At 33.4% G+C, this 26,201-nt stretch overlaps 1 protein-coding gene across 1 annotated transcript; it reads right to left on the bottom strand.

Annotated features, from left to right (window-relative positions):
• Nucleotides 1–249: 249 nt before the first annotated feature.
• Hikeshi (heat shock protein nuclear import factor hikeshi) lies at nt 250–25,973 on the bottom strand. The gene is made up of 5 exons (XM_047519360.1): nt 25,756–25,973; nt 21,743–21,980; nt 6,591–6,742; nt 1,529–1,647; nt 250–611 (listed from the first exon to the last, which is right to left on the bottom strand). The coding sequence occupies exons 1-5, from the start codon at nt 25,783–25,785 to the stop codon at nt 557–559; spliced, it is 594 nt and encodes a 197-aa protein (XP_047375316.1). The 5' UTR covers nt 25,786–25,973; the 3' UTR covers nt 250–556.
• Between the last annotated feature and the right edge of the window lie 228 nt (nt 25,974–26,201).

The following is a 26,201-nucleotide window of genomic DNA, read 5'->3' as shown; positions in this document are numbered from 1 at the left end:
CATTAATCATGGTAATTTTATTAAGCAAAGAACACTATGTGAATCTGTATATATAAAAATTGACAGCCAACCCGTCTTAATTGAAAAATTTTGTTAATCATAGAAATACTCCATGAAAATGATTTTTCCATATCTAAAAAGTACATGTATCTGCTGTTTTTCAAAAGTTCCCAAATTTTGAGATAGTTGATTTAAAGTTAATTGCTCTAGCAAACCAGTGTGAAAATAAATGAAAGATTACACATGCAATATCATCCGGCACACTACTATTGTGAATAGGCTTTATTTTTAAGTAAAAAAATGAATGATAGCCAAAACAAAATGTTTGCCTCTGAGTAGTATTTCATTCTTTTAAGAGGGAGAAAGTTACCAATAATAAACATTTTCATTTCTCATTGTTTTTAATTATTTATAAAGATTTTAACTAGCTTCACAGTTACTAAGCAATTTTTAAACTTAGTCTCCATGATCCTTTTGACTTCATGCTTTTAAATGGAGTTGTCTATCTTCAAAACATGACAAATTTCAAAATCCATTAAAAACCATTTTATTCAAATTATGTTTTCCAAAAGAGAGGGTTCTGTGCTAGTCGTCTTTGAAAGTTTTCATACCTAGAAAAGAAAAACCATAATATTTATAATATTACAAGAAAATTGAAATAGGACCTTTCATAATCTTCAAAATCTTATAAACAATTTTGTTATTTCTATAAAGCTAAGAAATAAAGCTAACCTAGAAATTTATTATTCTTGTAAAGAGAGAGCAAGCAGTGAGTTAAATATCAGAACAGTTTTGATTAGCTTTTATCAGAGCCCAAATGATATGGATTTAGTAACTATTCATCTTCGGCAAATTTAAATACTAGAAAGGACCTATGGGGGAGACAAAAAAAAAAATCAAGACAACTCCTCCCTCATTTCATGAACAGATGAGAATAATGTGCTCAAAGTCACATAGCTACATCGTGACAAAACTCAAACCTAGTATATTCCTGTGCTCTCATGCCACACCAGGTACCACTTTCAACAAAACACTCTAAACATCCCCCCACCACTCAGATATTAAAAGTGAAAAGAAATACTTATAAAACAAAACCATGGGGAAGAAGGGGAAATAGATTTATTAGTCATTCATACTCAGAATGTAGTAAACTACCTTCATGTACCCTGTACATGCAGACTTTCTAAACAAAAGGAAAAAAAGTTTTGATTGATATTTCAAACCTCATATATAGCACTTCCAATTCAAAATATATAAAAATATGTGTGTGTGTGTGTGTGTGTGTGTGTGTGTGTGTTTGTGTATGTTTTAGGACCTCCTTCTCTTTACAAATTCAAAATGGCTACTAAATAACAGAACATTGAGGGTACAGACCATTGCTGATCTGAATGTATACACATTATTGACATGCAAAAACAGTATGTTGATGTCCACAAGAGAAAACACTTAAATATTAAAGAATAAACAAATTCACAGGCAAAATATAGTTACCAAAGCCTTAATATTAGGGACCAAAAATGCATCATACCATTTCAGAACCACATTTGCTGGAATGAACATTTCAGATGGACTCGGTGTCATCTGGGCCTGAGAAACAGCAAATGATGAAGCAAAATTGTAGAAGTTGTCCAACATCTTTTGTGTGAACTGAAAAGTTAATCATTAACAGATTAATGGGTTATATTAAATATTCTATTCAGGCCTCAAGAGTTTAAATTAAAACTATTTCTGCTTTAATGATTTTAAAAATTGCACGTTTTAAGACAGTCTAATGCTGAAAATTAAGTGTAGTCACAAAATGACACCAAGGCATATGTTATTCATTTTGAAAGAAAAAAGGAAATTTTTTTCCTTCAAAATTTGTTTATCTCCACATCTGCATCCTGTTCCCCAAACATTACTTTCCTCAAATCAACCCAATTCTCATACAAAATACTAACCATCTCTAAGAAGTTCTTTTTTTTTTTTTTTTGACAGAGCTTAAATATTAATAAAGGAGCTACAGGTTACCATTATAACAAAGAAAAGAAAGGTAGCATTATTCCATTCCCTTGTTTTGTTTTTTGTTTTGGTTATTTTGTGTGGGGGGGGCGAACCAGGGGGACTGAACCCAGAGGCTCTTAACCCGCCCTTTTAAATATTTTATTTAGAGACAGGATCTCATGGAGTTGCTTAGGGCCTCACTAAATTGTTGAGGCTGACTCTGAACTCACAATCCACCTGCCTCAGACTCCCAAACCACTGGGATTACAAGCGTGCACCACCACACTCAGTTTCCCCTGTTTTTTAACTTGTCTCCTAAAACACCCAAATCTACAAATGTCCTCCAAGACTCCTTAGTAGAAGCTAGAAGTAAATTCATTCATATTTTCTGAGAATCAAATGAGTTTAAACACTAAATCTAAAGGTAAATGAACCAAAAATAGTACCACTTTCTGTTGACTCAAAAATAATCTTCCCTGCATCACTTTCTCAAATACACAAAACCAGCTCTTGGGGCTATCTCTTCTCTATACAAGAATTGTCTTATTATGGCTTTTAAAAATGTTGAATAATATGAAGGTAATACAATCCTAAAGACTCTACTATCAAGGTACTTGAATTAATATCAGAGTTCAGTAAGGTCATTAGTAAAAAGGTCACTATCAGGAAAAAAAATAACAGCAAACCTCCACACCAGTGACAAAGATTTTAAAAATGTAACTTTAAAAGATTCACTTTAAAATATGAACAAAGTCTGTCCAATATCTAGGAAAAAAGGCTAAGATAAGCTGGTAAAACTTTGTGGAAATTATTATGAAACTGTATTGCAAGGCAGAAAAGAAAACAAAAGGACCTGTGTACTATGTTCAATGGAAAGATACACCATGTCACAGATGGGAAGAGTTAATGCGTGAAAAAAAAAAAATGTAGCCAATTCTCCCCCAAATCAAACCTATCATTCAACAATACTTCCAACAAAATTCCAACAAGGTTTTTCATGGAATTTGACAAGGTGATACTATTTAATGAACTCAAAGCTTTTTGAATTCTTACATAGAATACCTAATCTTATTTTGAGGAGTAGCAGGAAGAACTTGGCCAACCAGATTTTAAGACTTACTGGCAAATAAATGAACTGGAATAATAAAAGAAAGAGCCCAGAAAAAAAAAACCTAAACATAGGTGACATATTATATAACACAATATATAACAAAGGGGCTACTCTTCACTGGGGGTGGAGGGTGTGGTAGCCGGGGCAAACTAGTTCTCCATAGGGCAAAAAGTGAACTTAATCCCTTCCCTAACACACATAAACATAATTCAAAAAGTAAAGCTAAAGCTTTAAATTATTAAAGGAGATCTTCATATAGACAGAATAGGGGGGGAAAACCCATAAATCATAAAGGGAGTAACTAAACAACTTTTCTACATGAAAATATGTCTGTATGCAAAAGACATCATGAGCAATAGTAAAATACAAATAACATGTTAGGAAAAAATTGTAATGTATGTACAAAAGATTATTACCCAGAACACATAAAGGCCTTATTTCAAAAAACAAAAAGTACCAAAAGTAACTGGATACAGTGGTGCACATCTGTAACCCCAGAAACTTACCAAAAAATACATATAAACATGATATTCAAATTTTCACCCATTTGTCAAATTTTGGAAGTCTGATAAATACTAGTGAAAATGTATAAACATCAATAAGTATAGAAATTTTTAAAAATGTGGTTCATTCATATAATTTTATACTATACAAAATTAAATTAGATCTATTCTATGCATCAACATAGGTAAATCATAAAAATAATGTTCAGTGAGCAACGGCAAATGGTAGCATACAATACTATTTATATTCATTTGTAAAACAGTAATTTCTACAGTAATGGTGAAAAAAAAATACCAAATACAACTCTACAACAGGCCCACAAAACAATCAATCCATACAATGAAAATAAACAAACAAAAAAGGAGGGAGCACTCTAAGAAGGATGATTCCAAGACAAATTTGAAACTGATATGTTTAAATATATTGTGACACTTTACACTTAGTAGAGTTTGGTATAAATTAGAACAAGAAATACAGAAGTCTATGCAAAATAAAAAGATGAGGCATTTGTTAACATAGAAAAATGACAAATTAGGTAAGAAAACAAATGTAATTATTGTACTACACATGGTTTAGTTCTGAAAAACACTTGGTCATAATATTGAAAACTTTGAACTTTAACAAAAGTCTATATTGGGAAGGTGGGAAGAAAATAGAGAGAGAGAGAGAGAGAGAATGTACACACCTCATATTCACATACAGAGGCACAAGAGTGAGGCAAATAAAATCACCACGTTTCATACTGGTAAGGCAATCGAAAAAAATCTAGCACAAAAATTAATAAATAGCAGATTAAGCAAATTTAATCTGATAAATGGAAGTAATAAACACTAGAGGAGATAGAAAAAAAAAAGAAAGAGGGATGTTAAAACTGATTGCTTCTGAGGAGCAGGAGTAGAAGACAGATATAATAGAGAACAGTTGTTTTGTATATAAAATTATTTGACTTTCTAAACCAAATGCACATACCACTCTAATAAAAATTTAAATGAAATAAGAGTAAGAGTGAATATACCATAGTGAATCCCACCATTGTGTACATCCTTTAAGAATGGGGTCCTAACTAGAATAAGATACATTCCAAGCTTGTACGATTATATAAAAAGGAATTCTACTGTCATGTATAACTAAAAAGAACCAATAAAAAAAATTAGTAGCAGGGGCTGGAGATATAACTCGACAGCAGAATGCCTGCTTAGCATGCACAAGGCCCTGTGTTCAATTCCCAGCATCAAAAAGAAAAAAAAAAAATCAGTAGTATGACAGGATATATGTTAAATTTAAGGGGAAAATATAATCCACTATAAAGAGAATATATAAGGAAAAGGGCTACTTTATTTCATCTCTCTCTCTTTAGCTATTTCAGAAAATGCCTGGCACACAGTGTCAGTATGCAATAAATATTGGTGGAATATGTAAGTTATTCTCTGTACTTTGTGTATTTAAAATATTTCATACTAAAATGTTTATTAGAAATACATATGCTTTATAAAGAAGCTTAAATAATTCATATACAGTAAAAAGTTTTACTTTTCTCCAGGGAAACTTAACACTTTGGGGTGTATTTTCCAGACATTTTTCTAAATACCATCTATGTGAGATACTATAAGCATTGCTCTCTTTGGCATGGCAGTTTATTTTTTAAATAATTTTTTTAAAAATTTGGGGTAGGGTGAAAACTGAACCTAGGACCTCACTCATGTTAGGCAAATACTCTGCCACTATGCTATATTCCTGGCTCCTGAACAAAAAGTGTCATTCTTAATTCAATCCATTCTCAAGAGATTATGTGACAAATCTGCTTTTAAATTCATGATGACCACAAATGTCAAAAGTGTGGCCCTTGGTACTATGCAATAAACCCTTAAACTTTCCCTAGTTCATTCATTCTCTTTCTTTCCTAAAGGACTTAATAGCCCTTTTAATTTAAATTTCCAATATCTCTTCCTTTCTCTCAATCTTAGCTGGTTATTTTCCTTCTTATATCACTAAGGAAAGAAGGAATCAGAAGAGAACTGGCACAAGTTCTCATCACCACATCCACCAATCTCCTATACCTGTTCCTGTTTCCATAAATCCATTACCCTTGCTAAGGTGAACACCTCCACGTGTGCTCCCTTTTCTACTAAAGGCAAGTACTTCATGGGCTGGGTATGCACCTTAGTTGTAGAGTGCTTGCCTAGCATGTACAAGGCCCTGGGTTCCACCGGAGCAACCCCCACCAGAAAGAAAAAAAAAGATATTCCACTCTTTGCAATTTTCTACTCTCCTAAATCATCGGACTTTCCCCTCTTGACTTTAAGCTGAAATAAACCATGCACAAAAAGAGAACTACTGCATGATCCCACTTACATGTAGAATCTAAAGTAATTGAAATCATAGAAGCAGAGAGTAGAATAATGGTTATCAAGAGTTGAGTAGTGGAGGAAGGGAAATAGGGATACACTGTTCAAAGGGTACAAAGTTTATGTACAGCACGGAGACTACACTTTATTAAGTATTTTATATTTGAAATATGTTAAGTGGTTAGATCTCACATGTTCTCACGACAAAAAACTTGGTAAGTATGTGAGCTAGCTAATACACATGTTAACTAGACAGATTTAATCTAGTTGGATTTAATCATTTTACAAGTAAACATATATCAAATTATCACCTTATACACATATGATCTTTTTTTAAAATTATTTTTATTAGTTGTTTTTTTATTTATTTATTTATTTATTTTTTGCAGTGCTAGGGATTGAACCCAGGGCCTTCTTGTGCATGCTAGGCAAGCACTCGATCAACTGAGCTACATCCCCAACCCTTTATTAGTTGTGATGAAACTTCACTTCTTTATTTTGTATGTGGTGCTGAGAATCGAACCCAGTGCCTCACACATGCTAGGCAAGTATTCTACCACTGAGCCATAACACCAGCCCATACACTGTATAATCTTACTGTCAATTACACCTTAATAAAGTGGGGAAAAGGATGAAATGTGTATTACCTGAGTGAATGAGTCAACTGATGATACAGCAGCATTGCCTACAGGAGTCTGTTGAGCCAGACTGTCCAGTAATTCCACTGAAATTCCAATCTGAGCAACGGATGGAGTTCGGACAATATTCATGGCTCCAAAAGGATGTTGGCTTCCTTCTCCTGAAAGAAATTAATATGTGCCACATATTCCAAATTTAACTTGCATTCACATTCCTCTGGAATTTTTTATTTCAATGTGAAAAATCTCTGGTTTCTAGATAGCAAAAGGTTTTCTTATATTCACATTCTTCTCTTTTAATATAAATGCAAAAGGTTACTTATTTTTTTTTTAGCATACTAACGAAGTATGAGTTAAAAGTTTTCCCCCAGAAAAATACTCCTTTTCTAAAATTTGTCAAAAACTACTACTATAGCTACAATCAATAATAGGATGAGGAAAAAAAAGAAAAGAATTAAAGACTCAATTCTGTATGATTCTGAAGGAAGTATACTTTTAAAGATTTTTAGAACTAGTTTTAGAATTCTGATTATTCTACTGCAGAAAGATCTTTAGATTGCCATTAACCACCAATAAACACAGCATGTTTCACCAAATGCCATGGATCTAACCATTTAAAAGCTGATATCAAATGGATGATAATGAAATTTGCAGTTTACTCATGAAAAATATTTAATAACTTTTCCCTTTTGTTCAAAACTATTAAGTATACACCTAAGATACCATCTCCAAGTGCCAGCTAACCTCTTCAAGTGATTTTGAATTAGTATCTTATGTCCTCTCATTTCAACTTGAAGAACTTGAACATTTCTTTACATTGCTGGTCTGCCAGCAACTACTGTTTTTGTTTATCTGGGAATATCTTCATTTCTTCTTACATTTCTGATAGTTTTGCCGGATACAGAATTCATGTAAGGTTGACAACCTTTTTCCTTTCAAAACTTTGTCATTCCATTATTGTCCAGACTTTATAGTTTCAAAATAGCTAAAAGGATCCTTGGTATGTGATGAGTTACTTCTCCTGATGCTTTCAAGATTCCCTCTTTACTGTAATGGTTTAATTATGTCTTCCTGTGAAGTGGATCAAGGCTCAATACTCATCCAAGCAGTCTACAATTCTGCCCTAGTCTCCACTTCCTGCTGTGAAGAGCCTAAAAGTCAGGCTGAGGTGCAAGCTTTGGATCTTCCTGGTTCCATCTGGAGTGTGTACGTAAGCCAGGGCATGTATATGCCCTTCCAGATTCCTAAGCATGTATCAGAAAACTTCAAAGCCCTTATTCTCCAATGCTTCTCATTCTGGTTTTTGTCTTAAGCCTACTCCAACTGCTGTCCTATGCCTTGGGAGGCAATGAATAATTTATGCCTATAAATATTTTTTGGCAAACATCCCCAGGGTAGTCACCTTACCACTGGAAGAATTCCTTGCTAGGTAAGTTAAAGCAAGACAGGGAACCACCAAATATATTAAAACCAGATAATTCGCCAGGCACGATGGCATATGCCTATAAACCCAGTAGCTCGGGAGGCTGAGGCAGGAGGATCACGAGTTCAAAGTCAGCCTCAGCAAAAGTGAGGTGCTAAGCAACTCAGTGAGACCCTGTCTCTAAATAAAAAATACAAAATAGGGCTGGGGGATATAGCTCAGTGACTGAGTGTCCCTGAGTTCAATCCCCAGTATCCTCTCCCCCAAAAAAGTTAATTATAATTCCTTGTGAATAAGATCCATTTGCTCCCTGTAACCATAACAAAAATGGAGACTTATTTTTAAAGTTACTAATGAGCTGAGGATCAGGGTCTGGAACCAGAGTAAGTTAAAATGCCAAAAAGCTCACTGTACCTACTGCAATTCAGTTGTTTTACGTAGGTTCCTCTGGTTGCTACAAGCTTTTGGTTAGTTGCTAGAATTCTGAAAAAGTCAATTCTGACAGCTTTTGTCAGTTATTTTGTTGCTTTTATGGAGGGATTTTCGATTCCCTTACTCTCCTACTTCTTTGTTTTAAACCTAGAATTATGTTAAGTACAGAAAATGCACTATTTATCTGCCTAACAGGCTCCAATGACCCCAATTAATGAAAGAAATCCAATACAAACTTCTGTTGCCTTCATTTTCACCATGCAGGAAGTGACGCTCCCAGGCAGAAAAGAGTGTCATCTCTGACTTGCATCTTTTACCACACACAAGTAAAACTGGCTAATTCCCATTGTAGAGATGGGATTAAGAAATCATTCTTTTTCTTCTACTTTAAAGTTTTCTGGTACAATGACAACTTAAGGAGGGAAAAAGACTCAAGTGTCTTCAATGATCTTTAAATTTTCAAAGATATCTACTATGTGATAAAATTATTCCTTTAGTCAATCTTACTCTCAAATTGGCTTGACACAGTAGTTCATGCACTCCAAGTACAAAGGTCCTTATTTACAAACCATGAAGTAAAATAAAATACTAGGAAGAAATATTAGGAAACAATTTACAGACTTACAGTTAGTATTTACTTTGGATTTTAAATCAGAACAGCCAGAGTAAAGATGATAAATTACATTGAGTGTTACTGTCAAAAAATTAAACCCCAACAACTCAGGACACTGAGGCAGGAGGATCACAAGTTCAAGGCCAGCGTCAGCAATTTAGCCTAGCCCTAAGCAACTCAGCAAGACCCTGTCTCAAAAATAAAAATAAAAAGGACAGGGGATATGGCTCAGTGGGTAAGTGTCTCTGGGTTAAATCCCCAGTAACAAAAACAAACAACAAAAAAATCAGCAGAGCAAGCAAAACATCCAGCATATTCTTAAAAAACACACATTGCATCAAGTTTTCAACAACATTCTAAGAGTAAATGCAGCAGTTTTTTATTTTGTTTTGTTTTGTTTTTTGGTTTTTTTGTACTGGGAATTGAACTTAGGGGCAATTAACCATTATGCCATGTCCCCAGCCTTTTTATTTTTTATTTTGAAACGGGGTCTCACTAAGTTGCTTAGGGCCTCACAAAGTTACCAAGGCTGGTTATGAACTTGTGATTCTCTTGCTTCAGCATATCTAGCTGCAGGAATTATAGGCAAGTACCATCACAACTGGTTGTAGCAGCTAATTTTTAAAGATTGTTTCTCCAGGTGTCCCTCCTCCTTGTAAGAGCCTAATACCAAACAAAATGCAAGAGAAAGAAATCCTACAGAAAGCTATTTCTTTAACCTCAGTATAAAAGGGAAAGCAGTCATAATGGAACCTTTTAACAAAGAATGGTTAGAAAGAGGGGCTCGGTGTGTAACTCAGTGACAAAGCAAGTCCCCCTGGGTTCAATTCCCAACAATCCCTCCCCATCAAAAAAAAATGTTCAGAATAGATGTTGCAAAAAACCTTTATTTGAATTTTAATAAGTATTTAAATACAGCAAAACTAGATATCCATTTCATGTTTTCCCTATTTTTAAGTTATGTAGGTGAAATGGGCATGTCTTCTAAATACAACTACTCATTGACCATCAGGGATGAACATGAAATATAACCATCTTACAAATTTTATAAATAAGTCAGATCTCTAATAGGTTATAATTTATGGTTACATCCTGTTTATTTTATGGCATGTGCATTGTCAAAATGCAATACTTAAAAGCCTGAAATTTTGAAAACTTTAATGTCTCATAATTTGTTCAAGTAAGGATGGCCAATCTCTGATCCATAATTTATAAAACACTCTTATTTTTACTTTACAAACAATATTTCCTTTCAATCACCTTTGTATATACACCCACTTTCAGCATTTTTTCCACTTACAAACCCTATCCAGTTGAATTTAGAGCCCGAATATACAGAAAGAATACCAACACACATCCTTTTAACACATGTCCAAGATATTGTTAGAAAATACTGTGTGAAAATTTCTTCTTCTTAAATGCCTAAGTAAAATACCATATTTTCTTTTGGTCCTTTGTTCAATAATCAATTACTTAAGTTGAGTAAATTCAGAAGACATCTTTATCTGAAGATTCATAATCTGAGATGTTGCTTCTATGAATAACTTCACCATCATTAGTCTAGACTATATCTAGCTCCTTGGATTTCCTTTCTGATTTTTCTAATAATTGTAAAATATCTTCAGTCATTTTTTTCTCTTTGCCATTATGAATGGAATACAAAACGTATTAACTTCATATTCTATTTAATAAAAGTTAAAACCTGACCATAAAGATGGTGCCTACTGTCTCCTTTTACATTTCTTAAAAGTTAGCATAATCCTTCAACCAATGCAATGTGAAAATTATAGTTAATGAGATGAATGACAAAAGTGCACAGACCAAATCAGGTCCATAACCAATTTTTGTGTATGACCTGGGAGCTAAGAATGGTTCTTAAATTTTTAAAGAGTTGTTTAAAGAGGAATCATAAGCAACAGAGACAATTTAGGGGCTATAAAGTCCAAAAGTGCTTACTATCTGATCCTTTACAAAAAAGTTTGACCACCTTTGCTCTAGGCAATTCCATCATTCTTCCATTTTTAACATTTTAGCCCTTTTCCTTTTAGTATAGTTGGGAATTGGTAAGTAATAATGAAATAATTTCCTGGTTGAAATAAAATGCTTACAGATACAGGAAAAATAAGATCACTAATATTTCCAAATGCATTTTAGGTTTATAAAATGATCCAGTGGACCTATAAGGTTAACTGCAAAATAAAACAAAGTTTTTTCCTATTTAAAAACATAAATAAATGTTCTCTCTGTTCTTTGGAAGAACTCTACAAAAGAATAAAACTCATGAAATAACAATCCTTCTGATGGTTAAAGCGCTCAAAGAGGAACTAAAAGTTCACCGGTTAAGATAAAGTAGGTACATAATATCAAAGGAATGAGGACTAAAGAAAATTTATGGCAAAGGAAAGTAATTAAACAAGCAGTAGTATTTGAATATGATTGACATATGCTATGAAGTAACATAAAAGCATCTTAATTATGCGTGTTTAACAGTGTTATTAGTATTGAATATAAAAATTTAGAAATCATATATTTCTAAAACCTCTTGGCTTCATTTTTACTGATAACAAAACTGAAATTCATTTTTCACTAATGCACATTCTAAGCACTGTATGACTCTCAAAACTTTGTCACCAATAAATATCTCAGTCAGATTAAAAAATGGTAACATATTTGATTGCAACATGTCTGATTTTGGACGTCTGAAATGTTACTATTAAAGGAGCATCTATCACTGTGCCATACAGAGCACAAAGTCAAAGCTCTAAACAATCCCTACTTTCAAGAAGCTTATACTCTAACAGAGGGAGCAAAAGTCACTAAATTGTTCTGAACTGGTTTTGTTATCTGGATGATTTCTAAGAGTACTGACATTATATGATTTTATAAAAACATTAAGAACCACAAATCGGGGCTGGGATTGTAGCTGAGTGGTAGAGTGCTTGCCTCACAAGTGTGAGGCACTGGGTTCAATCCTCAGCACCACATAAAATAAATTTTAAAAATAAAGGTATTATGTCCATTTACAACTAAAAATATTTTTTAAAAAAGAACCACTTATTAAACACCAACTGTGTGCCAGGTACTATTTTGCATACATAAATACTTTTATTAACTCCACTTTACTGAATTTTTCCTCTAAGGTTAAAGATCTTGGTCATCAGTACACACCCAGAACTGGGTGTGGTGGTGCACACTTATAGTACCAGTTACTCTGGGAGGTCAAGGCAGGAGGATGACTTGAGTTAGGAATTTGAGACCAATCGGAAACAAAGAAAATACCATCTCAAAAAGAAGAAAAAGAAGGGGAAAAAAAAGTATACAACCAATAATAAATATCTCTGAGATTCAAAACAGAGTCAAAACCAAAATCAAAACTTATTCCAGTTCAGATAATTATTCTTTTTATATTAAATTCTTCAGTCTGAACTCTTAACTAATTTTTATTCATTACTTTACATTGAAGCAAGTCAAAAAATGTCACAACGTAAGAGGTTCCCATTCTCACTAGTTCCACTTCATGTGACTAGACTAAAGCATCTTGGTGTTTTTGTTGTCCTTTCTAATCCCCTTGACAACCTCAACTCTATTTTAAAACAAAAACTGAATTAGTTTAAATGTTTCTTTCTAGTAACTGAGCTGAAGAAGTGAAAGGCCATAAATGCCAAATGTAGAGAAACTAAAAACAATGATAAAAATATTGCAGCAAGACCAAAAAGAGCAGAATCATAAAGAAGAAATTCAGACAATGATTTATAAAAACTCTAATTTTAACATTTTGCAAAAAAATCTTCTTTTTAATGTCATTGTTAAGAATGACAAAGCTAAGTAATTGTGCCAGATCAAAGATTAAAGATGTAATAATTAAGAGTGACTGAAGTTCCTGAATGGATCCTAGATGGAAGTGCAGGGTAGAAGAATAGCAGATATTATTGGGACAACTGAAAAACCTGTAATGGGAACTATATATTAGATAAGAGTACTATAATTCACATTAAATTTGTTGAATGTAATCACTATACTATGCTTACATAAGAAAGAGAACATTGTTGACCTAGGAAATACATACAGATGTACTTAGAAAAAGGGAAATGAATCTATGACCTACTTGCCAAAGTTTCAGAAGAAAAAATACAAAGATAAATAAAATATAGTAAAAACTGAAATGAAAAAAGTGTAAAGAATTCTTTGTGCAATACTTGCAATTCTCCTCTAATTTAAAAATTTTCAAAATAAGGCTTTCTTAAATCCCTAATGCAAAAAAAAAAAAAAGACCAGAATTGAGATTTTTAAGTTTTAATACCAAATTAACAGTACCTCACAATAGGGATGTAGCCAAAATAAAATACGGTAAAACCCAACTATATGGTGCCTAGTTTACTCTAAAGGCCTAAAACATAAAACATTAGCCTTTTCTCATAATAAGAGTATTCTACAAAACTCTACTACAGTACTCATTCATATAAACACATATTATTCTCTCTTATACCACAGGTGAATTGATAAACTATTTCTTCTTATTCTGTTAAGTATAATTACATATTAAAGTGCTACAGACATAATAAAATATATTTGTAAAGCTCTACATAAGTGTTTTTATATCTGACCTAATGTCCTACTCCCCCACCTGCTCTTCCAATCTCGGACTCTTCTGTTTCCCATTCTCCATATAATTCTCCACTGTAGATGTCACTGGAATTCTCCCTGACTGAGGCATTGAGCCATATCCTCCTTGTCTCTTGAAACACTTTACAAATAGTTAACCTACAGAGAAAAGGAAGGTTTTAAGTTGAACTTTGTGTGTATGATGTATGTGCATGGGGCTTAAATAAACTCTTCAAACAGTATATGAACTCAACAAATATTTATCTTTGACAAACAAATGCATATAAATATGCATGAAGATACATATTGTAAATATTTTCAGTTACTTATTTTTGGTAAGGGAAACTACTTTTTCCTTCCAATTTCAGAATCAAATCTTTAAACCATAATTTAACAGATACTGTTACTCATGTTCCTGATACATCATGAACCAAAACTTCTTAAAGTTAACATTACATGGCATTTTATTATTCTTAAATGTTATAGCTTTTAACAGATGAATAAGTTGTAATAACCAGAAATCAGTATTCAGTAGACCCTGTATCTGAGTGCTGAAAACAAGGTTAACTTTCTTAAGATTCTTAAATTTTAATGTTACAAGTCTCAAGTACAACTTTCAGAACACAGGTAAGACATTTTAAGAAAAAACTTCAAAAAGCACTGGAACAATACTGATATAAAACTAGAGAAAAATATTCAAGTATATGTAAAAAATGAATTTGTAATTCTAATTAAGGGCGCCTTTTATATTAGTGAGATGGACATACATCAGAAAAGCAGGCTATCATCAGGCATAGGGTTTTGTTGAGAAAATTGAAGATGTATCTATTGAGTAAATTCTCAGGACAACTGGCACATGTTCACATAATGCTTCTCTGGACCAAATGAAGTCAAAACAAAAGTAAAGCAGGGAACAATGGCACACACCTGTAATCCAAGCAGCTCAGGAGGCTGAGGTAGGAGGATCACAATTCAAAGCCAGCCTTAGCAACCTAGGGAGGCCCTAAGTAACTTGGCAAGACCCTGTCTCAAAATAAAATATTTTTTTTAAAAAAAGGGCTGAGGATGGGGCTCCATGGTTAAGCACCCCTGGATTCAACCCCTGGTACCAAAAAAAGTAAATAAATAATCTTTTTGCCTCTGCTATTCAACTCTAAAAGATATGGAAATTATAAAGTTTGAGGTAAATACAAAGATACCTAAAATGGAGATTTTGGCTTTCTGTTATCGGACTCTCTTGCTTGCCTATCAAGAGCAGTATCATTAAACTCTGATACTAAGATAATGAGAATGATAAATATCTTTAATTCAAAATAAAGTACCAAAATGTGAATTCTGCCCTAAAATTTTTGTCATTACATTCAGAATTTCACTACATGAACTGATAAGCAAGGAAAACTGAAGGTAAGACCCTTTATAACCAAATTCAGTTTCATTGTTGAAAATATAGATTAGATTATTTATTTATAGATTATTTATTTCTACTATATTATTTCTTATTATTCTATTATTATTATTATGTTATTTCTATAATGTTAATTATGGAACACTGTAAAAAGTTAACAATGACTATTATAATCCCTAGAGGAACCATTAAAAAACTAATTGTAGCCAGGCGTGGTGGCACCTCCTATAATCAATCCTAGCAGCTTGGGAGGCTGAGCCAGTAGGATAACAAGTTCGAGGTCAGTCTCAGAAACTCAGTGAGGCCCTAAGCAACTTGCAAGACCCTATCTCAAAATAAAAAATAGAAAAAGGGCTGCGGATGTGGCTTAGTGGTTAAGTGCCCCTGGATTCAATCCCTGGTATGAAAAAAATACTAACACCAAAGAATGTAGTTAAAATTCAGAAGATATATAGATTAAAAATTACACAATCCTAAAAACAAGAAAAAATATACAATCCATATAAATGCCCAAAAAGGGTTGGGGGAGAGAGAAAGAAAATAAGCAGCAAAATAAAAATATAAACCGAGGCTGGGGATATAGCTCAATGGGGAAGTATATGCCCAGTACATGCAAGGCCCTGGGTTCAATCCCCAGTATTGGGGGGAGGAGATACAACCTAACTACATATGTAACATTAAATATTAATGGACTAAACACCTCATTTAAAAGATGGGGGTTATAAGAATAGGTTCAATCACAATTGCCTAAAGTTATTTCAGCAAGACTCTCTCCTATCCTAGGTTTATTCAATATACTGAAACTTAAACCCTCAGGTTTGACAGGGTATCTCAAAGGCTGAAAAATAGGAATCTATTACAAGCTCATCTAATTTCGTTATTTTAAAACTACCATTTCCTAGTAAGAATACTGCAATTTTTATATATAAATTAAGAATTCTAATACTTTCAACATTCAAAAAGCTCTTTTCAGAAAAACTTATTGGTTTAAAAACAAAAAAATCCAAAACATTTTAATAGCATTTTACCATTTAATGTTGCTATATACTGAATCTCTAAATATTTATGCTGATTTAATATTCTCTAATAAAACACTGTGCTTTTACCATCACAAATATTGCTTGAAATTTCAGTAAAAAAAAACACCTCTAATACCAGCAACTCTCAGGAGGCTTAGCCAAGAGTATCTCAAGCTCCAGGATAGCCTCAGCAACTTAGCACAACCTGTCTCAAAATAAAAAGAACTGCGGATGTAGCTCAGTGGTAAAGAACCCCTAGGTTCAAGTCCCAGTACTAAAAAAAAAAGCTGTTTTCATAGATAAAACTATCAATAGCCATTTTATAATGGAAACAATTTTTTAAATGAAATGAAACTTTTAAAAAAAAAATCAGAATAAAAGAACTTGTCAGAAGCTTTGGGTTCAATCCCCAGGACAACAACAACAAACAAATTATTATTGTCATGTAAACCTATTTTCTTTTTTTTTTTTTTTTTTTTTGTGGTGCTGGGGATTTGAACCCAGGGTCTTGTAATTGCAAGGCAAGCACTCTACCAACTGAGCTATATCCCCAGCCCTAAACCTATTTTCTTATACTGCATCAAGGATCTAGAATTACTGAGATTGGGTTTCAGACTGTTTTATGTAACTCCACCAAAAAAAAAAAAAACTGTGATACTATCTAAAATTTCAGTTACAATAATTGGGTTAATTTTTTCTTTTCTTTTTTTTTTTTTGGTACCAGGGATTGAACCCAGGGGTACTTAACCAATGAGCCACATCCCCAGCCCTTTTTATTTTTCTTTTTGAGACAGAGTCTCCCTATATTGCTTAGGGCCTCACTAAATTGCTGAGGCTGGCTTTGAACTGTGATCCTCCTGTCTTAGCCTCCTGAGTGGCTGGAATTAAAGGCATGTACCACCATGCCTGGCAAGATTAATTTATTTTTTATTGCAAAATATTCTCCAGATTGGATGAAATGACACAATAAGGAAACGTCTGGGTTCATATGACCCTAGAGTGCTTCCCCAACCTCCTAAGTGAAACAAGAGAAAGGCAGCCAAAGGCAACACAAAAAATGACAGGAGAAAGTACTTTTCACTGTTCCCAAAGCATCTCCTGCAGGGAATGTTGATCATAAATGAAAAAGGGATGTTGTGACCCCATTCCAAACTCAAAATGTTGGTAAAGCTATGAGAAAGAGAAAACAAAATAATGTTTGAACAGTTAAATGAATAACATTATATCTACAAAAAAAACCAATATGCCCTGGTCTACTAGCTAATCACCAAGATTAATCAATGCATATAATTAAATAAACCAGTAAAATTCTATACGTTCAATTGTTATATAAACAAAACCTACCACTTTATATTGAAAGCACTATAATCAGATCCCAAAGACTTGTCAAACCCAAACTAAAACTTTCTCTCTTTCCCTAATTAGTTGCTCCTACTTCTGTACTGCTTGTTACTAAAAATATATACCAGTATCCATGCAATCTTTCTACCATTTCCAACTGGTATTTTTTATTAAAAAATTAGAAAAGTATCTATTTCCTTTTCTTTTTCCTTTAAAATCAATACATAAATATTCACGTGTATTTATATTTCACTTTTTAAAAAAGCAGTTTGAGAGCACCCAAGTCAGCATCAAGTGAAATTCTCAATGATGGATGCACACAAAATTATTCATGACATTCTTTTAAACAAACAAGGATGGACCCACCGCATATCCATTTGGCAAAGAAAAGAAAAAAGAATTTCAATAGACACCCTGCACTAAACATAAAATTCAATTCAAACTAGATCCCAGATATAAATGCAAAATCTACAACAATAAAATTTCTTAGAGAAAATTCTTGTGACCCTGAGTTAGGCAAAGATTTCTCATGTCACAATAGCAAAAGCACAATCCAGAAAATAACAAATTGAAACTTGGACTTCCTCAAAAATTAAAAACTTCTATTATATAAAAGACACCATAAGAAGAAAAGACCGAACTAAGACTGTGAAAAAATATTTTCAAAATCACATAACTGATAAAGAAATCATATCAAGAAATCATATACATATACACACAAATACATATATATACATCTATAAACACATATATATACACTATCTCAAAACTCAAAAACAACCTAATTTAAAAAAACATTAAAAGTTTGAACAGACTTTCACCAAGAAAGACATATATACAGCAAAAAGGGCACATAAAAATATTCGATATCATTAGAGACATGCAAATTAAAACCATAATCAGATACCACTACAGTAAAATAATACTAAAACTGCTAAAGCTAAGTATACCTACTGTTGACAACAAAGTAGAGGAACTGGCACTTTCATACACTGCTAGGAGAAATGTAAAACAGAACAATTATACTGGAAAACAGCTTGCTAGTTTCCTAAAAAGCAAAATACCCAAGTACTATATGATCTAGCCCTCCTCAGTAACCTGAGAGTGTATTTCCATGCAAAGATCTATACATGAATATTCAAAGCAGTTTATTTTTATGAGCCAAAATCTAGAAATAATCTAAATGCTCTTTAACAGGTAAGTGAATAAACAAACTGTATTATATACATACAATGGAACACAATCTAGCAATAAAGAGGAATGAGCTATTGATATACCCTGCAACATAAGTGACTCTGAAAATAATTACACTGAATAGAAGAAGTCAGGTGAAACAAAACGTATATACTATATGACTTCATTTATATAAAACTATAGAAAATACAAACTATTTTGTAACGACAGAAAATAGATCAGGAGTTGCCTACAGTAGGTGATGGTTAAGTTCATTATCTTGACTGTGGTGATAGTTTCACAGGTGTTAAGATATGTCAGAAGTTATCAAACTGTATACTTTGGATATGTGCAATTTACATCAATTACATCTCAATAAACCTATTAAAATCTGTTAACAAGGTACTTTCTTTATTCTTTGGAAGACCTCTTATGAAAGGATAAAAGCCATGAAATATCAGTATCTGCTGAAAAAGTAAACTAAAGCCGGGTATGGTGGTGCACACCTGTAATCCCAGCAATTTGGGAGGCGGAGGGAGGAGGACTGCAAGTTCAAAGTCAGCCTCAGCGAATTAGCAAGGCCCTAAGTAACTCAGTGAGATCCTGTTTCAAAATTTAAAAAATAAAAATAAAAAGGGCTGGAGATGTGACACAGTGGTTAAGTGCCCCTGAGTTCAATCTCCAATACCTAAAAAAAAAAGTAAACTGAGAAATTTAAACTTACAGTCTCATGGATTCTGACATTATATCAATGCTTAAAATACATCAGATATAAATCAAATGCACATACACATCCATGATTTCATAATTCTTTTAAAAGTAACAATTACCTTTGAAGATGTCAGAGAATCTTATGCTATAGAGAATCAAGTCATTTTTTGAACATTCATATATAATGAGAAAAACATCAAGCATCTATGCTGCTTTATTTATACTAATTCTACCTCTGAAACTCAGGTAGATATATGTAGCATATCATACTTCTCTTTACAGTTAATAAACAAAATGACAAAATTAGAATATCATCATTCTAATCCCAGAGACTCAGGAGGCTAAGGTAGGAGGCTCACAAGTTCAAAGTCAGTCTCAGCAACTTAAGGAGATCCTGGCTCAAAATTTTTAAAAAAGCAGGGGAGGTGGGCAGGGATGTGGCTCAGTTAAGTGCCCCTGGGTTCAATCCAGTGTATGTGTGGGGGTGGGGGATGGGAAGGGGTGAAGAGGATCATCATTCTGAACCTTATTAAGTTTGTGAATTTAGGTACTACATATAAATGTCTACTAATTTCACACAGAAAGAACCAACCACATATGTGATAAAAGAACACTTACCCACCAATAATAATTCTATCAAAAAATGTTAAAAAAATCAACTCAAAAAAAATCTGGTAAAACCTCTAAATCCAACTAGTTTACTGGAAACAGAAACAAAAGAACACATTAAACCTTTAATTTTCATAAAAGATTTTTAAGACCTAACAACCAATTGAACTATAAGGATCTTTTGTGGATATTAACTGAAATTATTTTAAAACTTTATATAATCATAAAAGTTTTGAGGCCACTGGAAATCTAAACACTGATCACAGATATTTTACTTGATATTAAAGAATTATTATTTATTATTAAGTGTGATCGCCATATTACAGTTTTTTTTAAAGACTTTAATCTCTTAAAGACACATAATATATTTATAGATTGCATGTTATGATTCAGGAACCTACTTCCAAATAATATGAAAAGGAGAAGTGAACAGGAACCTAAATGAAATAACATTATCATTTTTGAAGCTGAGTGATGGGTATAATATTCCACTTAATCTGATTCTGCATATGCTTGAATTTTCTACAATGAAAAGTTTTTTAAACTGATCAGTTAAATTTACTCTGTAACTATTTTCTGTACATAGATATAAAGATTTCAATTACCAATTTTAATTTCTTTATAGATACTATGTCTCTTTGGGACTTCAATTTATTCTTGAGTCTTTTTTGTTGTTGTTATTTTCAAGTATTTACATTATGGCACCCAAACTTTTTATAAAACTATCAAATAGGTCTGTGACCTAAGCATATTAAAAATTGCTGACCTATTTAATTTCAAATCAGTTCGTATGACATACAGCTTTTCATAATCCATACCAATGTTTCCCATACAGACTCTGCTTTGTGACATTCTGAGCACACTGTGCTTTCCACCTTTTTGTCTTATGCTGATTATTACCCACAGCTAGAAAACAATGCCCAATAAATCTCTCACAGGCCTGAAAAACTTCTGCTTGTCTAAAAGCTCCAACATCACTTCCTCCAAGAAACCTTCCCCAACCTATTTAATAGTTAACAGCTCACTTCCTTATCTATGTTTCTTTAGCACTTAACACCCACTATTAGTTTTCATTCTTCCAATTCCTGTCCTATAGAAATGTCTTATTCTATAAGAATATGAATTATCTCAGGCAAAAAATAATCACTATCTTTCAGTTCCCATAGTAGATACCCAAATGTTTTGTTAAATATATGAACATGTTATCTATATGTTGCCTAAATATAGTTTTTCCTTAGACTCCATAGACACTATCTACAAAAATTTATACTTACATTTTAAGAGTTTTCAAATATGTTCATCCAGACTTAAGGGAACCAAAGATTCAATGGGAGTGACACCTAATCTAAATCCATTCTCACATTTCTTCACAAAATATCTCAAAGTATAAAAGTGAGGATTACCTCTATGCAATGTCAACAGAACCAAAATAAGAACAATTGGGAAATCAAATCTAAGACTTCAAAAATCTTAATAGAAGAAAAGAGCCATTCCCATTCAATTTCCTATAATCTACCTAGTTTATTCATTTAAAACACAGATGCAGATATTACAAAACATGAGAAGATCCTCTCCTTAATAAAACACACAGAAAAATCCTAAGAGAATAAATTCAGTGGTTCTCTCCAGTGGCAGAGAACAGGAGTGAGGAGCCAAGGAAGCCTTTTACTTTTTTCGAATGTTTCTGCATCATCTGCTTTTTAAAAAATAATGATATGTATTACTAGCAACAACAACAAAAAAAAACCCACATAAACAGTTTAAAAAGCTATCATCTCATGTTAGGCTAGTTTAGAAAGTTTAATTACAGAACTATTTTAATATTATTCTTACCAGATTTAAGACCTGAAATTTTGAAGATGGCACTTGGTTTCCCATTCGTGACAAATCCTAGGAGTTGCCATACTGGCATTCCATTTGAATCAGGATAGGAAAAGTAGACAGATCCTCCCATTCCCTCAGGAAATGGAATCGTTCCCAGCATAAAAACCACAACATGGTTGATATTTTCATAATCAGGCAAGTCAAAAACAAATTTATCCTCTGCCACTTGCTGTGCAGCTGTTTGTACCTAGAAAATAAAAAATTCCTCTTAGTTCAATAGTTTGATGAGTTTCAATAACCCTTATATTATCACTATAAATCATGTCACCAGCATGGTCAATTATCATGATTATATGAATTATATGAAGTGTGTTTGTCTAATCTGGTACTCTTAACTATGAGTCTACCAAATATGCCAGAAAGGGATAACTTTATAAGGGTCCAAAAATACATATTTAGGCTTAATATGATCACTTAGCAAATGCAATCTTTTTAAAATACGACCACATTCTTTCAGAAGTACCCTGAAAGAATTTTACTTATGTAACAAATAACTACAACTTCAGAATTTTGTAAAAATGAAAGATTCTTCAAATCACATTACCAAGCTTGTATCATCCAACTTAAAGGTCTAGAACTTCAGATAATTAAATGATTAAGCAATCTAGAAGTCATTAGTCAGTCCTCAATTATTTGAAAATTTTGTATTTGCAAACTCAGCTACTCACTAAAATTTATTTATAACCCAAAATCAATGCTTACTATACTTCTGCAGTCATTCATGGATACTTTTATGGATAAAACAACAAAAATTTGAGTTGCCTGATTCACATATTCCCAGCTGAGGTAGAACTAAGCTATGAGGTACCATGTTTCAGCCTGTATACTGTAAACAAATATTTTTCAGTCTATTTGATGCCATGTTTGTTTGCATTTTACACTTTTTGTCAGTGATTTGCTATCCAAAATGGCCAAGATTTATAAAGTGCTGGTTAGTGTTTCTAACTGCAAGAAAACTATGAAATGCCTCACAGAGAAGATGCATGTTGTTAGACTAAGTTTTGTTCAGGCATGAGTTATGCTGTTAGACCATGAATTGAATATTAATGCATCAACAATGCATATTAAATATCTTTTTGATGTTTATAAAAAGGAACATATAAAAAAGGTTGTGATAGGTTGATTTAAAAAAAAAGGTTGTAACTAAAGGTTCTTGGATGTAACCTTGTAGCTCCACAAGGAGCAATGAGCCCGTATTTACCATTTCAGTGGTCATGCAGACATTAACTACTAGGAAAAATGAGAACTTACTATATATAAAATATAAAAATTCTTCATTAAATTCGGTATGTGGGAACATAAAAGTTTCCCCTTCAGTCAATTCATAATCTAATTGCTTTAAAACTGAACATTAATTTATAAACTAACATGTTAAAATTTGAGAACTCTACCCATATTTCATTGCATAATCATTGCTGCTGTATTTATTTATATTCACAAGTATTCAGTGCATCCTAATCTTGCACCAAAGACAGTTTAGTAATAAAAGATTTTTAAGTAATACCTGAACAAATTTTTTAAAAAATGCTTCACATAATGGTCACTCCCCTCTATTTTGAAAAAAATAAAAATAAAAATGGCACAAGATCTGCAATGTTTATCCAGTAAAATGTAGTACTTTCAGAGAAAAAATATATATACTTTTAGAAAAATATTGGTATTGCTATTTCATATCCATTCTCAAAGAGAAACATTAATTTTGAGAACACTCAAGACAGATAGGCTGTAAAGAATTTATAAACAGTTTGTTTGGGTTTTGCTTGACAATTACTCTGCACCAAAACACGAAATCTGAATTATTACTACCTTGAAGACTAAATGATCAATTCTAATTTACCTGACTGCAATTTATTTTCTGTTAGTATTTGCTAATTGTTATCAAAATCATTCTTCTCCCCTCCACAGTATCCTATCTAGTATTATAAAGAAACTTATAAAAAATATATTGCTATATAATTTATAATCTATATAACTGTATATCTATAATTATATAGATTGCTATATAATTTGTAATCTCTTAGTTACAAAGTAATATAAATTGCCCTAAAATTAAATCCCAAGATGCTAAGGCTATGTTTTTAAACTCAAATTAATTTCCCTCTTCTGACATTTTGACTCAACTTAAAATTCTCCATTTTAAATGTAGAGAATAAAACAAAGGAAGAACAAAAATATAAACCAAACTGCCAGTATGAGTATTAAATTCAATTTCACCAATGTATAGCATGCATATAACATTAGGGAGCATGGAAAACTGTAATTATTAGTCTTGAATAACAATCAGGCAAAATAAATACTTTTTATTTATTTTAAAGTGTCAACTCTGTATAAGACACCAGACATTCTAAAAATCTGTACTGACACTCTAATCCCTGACTTTAAGAAAAAACATTAAAGGAATGAAAACTAGGTTCATAACCTGAAATACATGGATTTTCTCTCTGGTAATAGACTAATTTGGGTAAGTTCTGGGATGCTGCAAGATCTATTTGCCCTTCATTTTATTTATATATTCTAATATTACAGAATTTAAAAGCCAAACACCCACTTCCCACAAAAAAAAAAAAAAAAAAAAAAAGTGTCTTAATCAGGAGTGGTGGTGCATGCCTGTAATCTCAGGGACTCCTGGAAGTTCAGGCAGGAGGATGACAAGTTCCAGTTTGTTCTCAGCAACTTAGCAAGACCCTGTCTCAAAAAACAAAAAGGACTGGGGATGTAGCTCAGAGGTAAAACACCCCTGGGTTCAATCCCCAGTACCCACTGCCCCATCCCTGTGCAAAAAAGAAAAAAAAAAAATTGTAAAGAAATCCCTACTGAATATCCACCATAGAGAGTACGTACTGGGTGAACAGACACAGATATTACTGTAATTAATTTCCTTCCAAATTAGTTGACAACATGATACATAGATTCCATATAGCTCTTTTATTCTTTAAAAACACATTTTAAATGTCATTCATTAATGACACTCACTCATCTAAGTGCCACACTTCTCCCAAACTGATCCAATCTTCCTATCAAGAGCAGGGGTAAGCCAAAACTATCTCACCAGGATGACCAACCAATATCCCACAAGAACCTCCCAGTGATTCCAGAGACAAACTTTCTGAGGCCAGTAGTCTTTGTAGTTTCTTAGAACAATGCATAGAATACAAATTTAATACTAAACGTTGACTTAAAAACAATTCAACAAAGGGGCTGCAATATTTAACAAGCCAGGGAAAAAGGAGGAAAAAGAACTCTAAGTAAAAGGTGTCAAGTCTAAAAGGGATGTCTGGATGGTTTATACAGAAGCAAACAAGATTCACCCTCCAAATTATTCCTAAAAAGTCCTAGGTGCTGATCTCATTAAATCATAATGATTTGGCAAAGCAGTTTCTTCTCACCAATAAGGAAACATTTTGCTCTCATCCTTCTCTGATTTCCTAAGATATGGCTCACACATAAATTTCAGGCGTTTCTATCAGCCAATTTCCAATTAAGCATATTTTCACTAGGGACATTCCAAAGGGACCTAACAGATATACAATGCCGGAGCACCTTAGTCTCTGACAGTCTGGGAGAAGCTGGATTAAAATTTCAAATTTATAGGTTTAGGCATTTATACTGCCAATAGAGCTTAAGTTCCTCAACAGCAAAATGGGAATAATGGGTTATGAAGGTTAAATCTCAAGTGCCAAATAAACGCTACCCAAAAAGAAAGTGACAAAAAGGGTGTACAGTACTCGGCCCAATACTTCGTTCAAAATGCACCCTCAATAAATGGCAGCTAATATTGTAACTACTGGACAAGTAAATTTGAACAGTTGATAAAAAGGCGTCCCAATCCCCACACCACACACCCAGCAAAAAACTGATAGAACTGGTTACACTGCGTCTCCAGTGCCTGTGTCCCACCCTGCTCCCCGGGTTCGCTTTCTGCATCCTGACCCCTTCCAGATACCACCCGGCCCCATCCTCACCAGCCTCCCCGCCACCAAGCAGCCAAACATGGCGGCGGCTCCGCTCAGCCGGCAGGAACCCGAAGCCGGCGACTAGCAGTCCTCTGGCTAGCGCCCTTGAGGAGCCCAAGAACCTTCCAAACTTTACGGAAGGGAACTTGTCCCTCCACTACATAGCTGCAGGTCCAGTGACAAGAACGCCTTCTGTCCCCACGACCTCTGACCCTGCTTCCCACAGCAACAAGTACTTCCGGGTCTTACGCCCACTTCCTGCTACTAAAAGAGAAGGTCGCGTCATTGTCAGTCCAGGACTACACTTCCCATAGGGCCCTGAGCCGCTTCCGGGAAGGGGCCCCCTGGCCGACTCGCATGTTGGGGTTGATGGTGTTTTCTGTCCTCGTACACGCTGGATCCAAAATTTGAAAGTACGGTGCCGGGAGGAGACGTTTAAAACGTTTGTGTAACAG

This window comes from Sciurus carolinensis, chromosome 11 (assembly GCF_902686445.1).
Source record: "Sciurus carolinensis chromosome 11, mSciCar1.2, whole genome shotgun sequence".
NCBI classification, from domain to species: domain Eukaryota; kingdom Metazoa; phylum Chordata; class Mammalia; order Rodentia; family Sciuridae; genus Sciurus; species Sciurus carolinensis.
This window is presented reverse-complemented; position numbering and strand designations above follow the sequence as displayed.

Excerpts from the sequence above, each read along its gene's own strand:
- Hikeshi (XM_047519360.1), bottom strand. The coding sequence starts at position 25,785 with ATGTTTGGCTGCTTGGTGGCGGGGAGGCTG. Across the intron at positions 21,981-25,755 it reads GCTTGGTGGCGGGGAGGCTG|GTACAAACAGCTGCACAGCA; the intron begins GTGAGGATGGGG and ends TTTATTTTCTAG. Across the intron at positions 6,743-21,742 it reads AATTTCAGGTCTTAAATCTG|GAGAAGGAAGCCAACATCCT; the intron begins GTAAGAATAATA and ends AATTTCTTTCAG.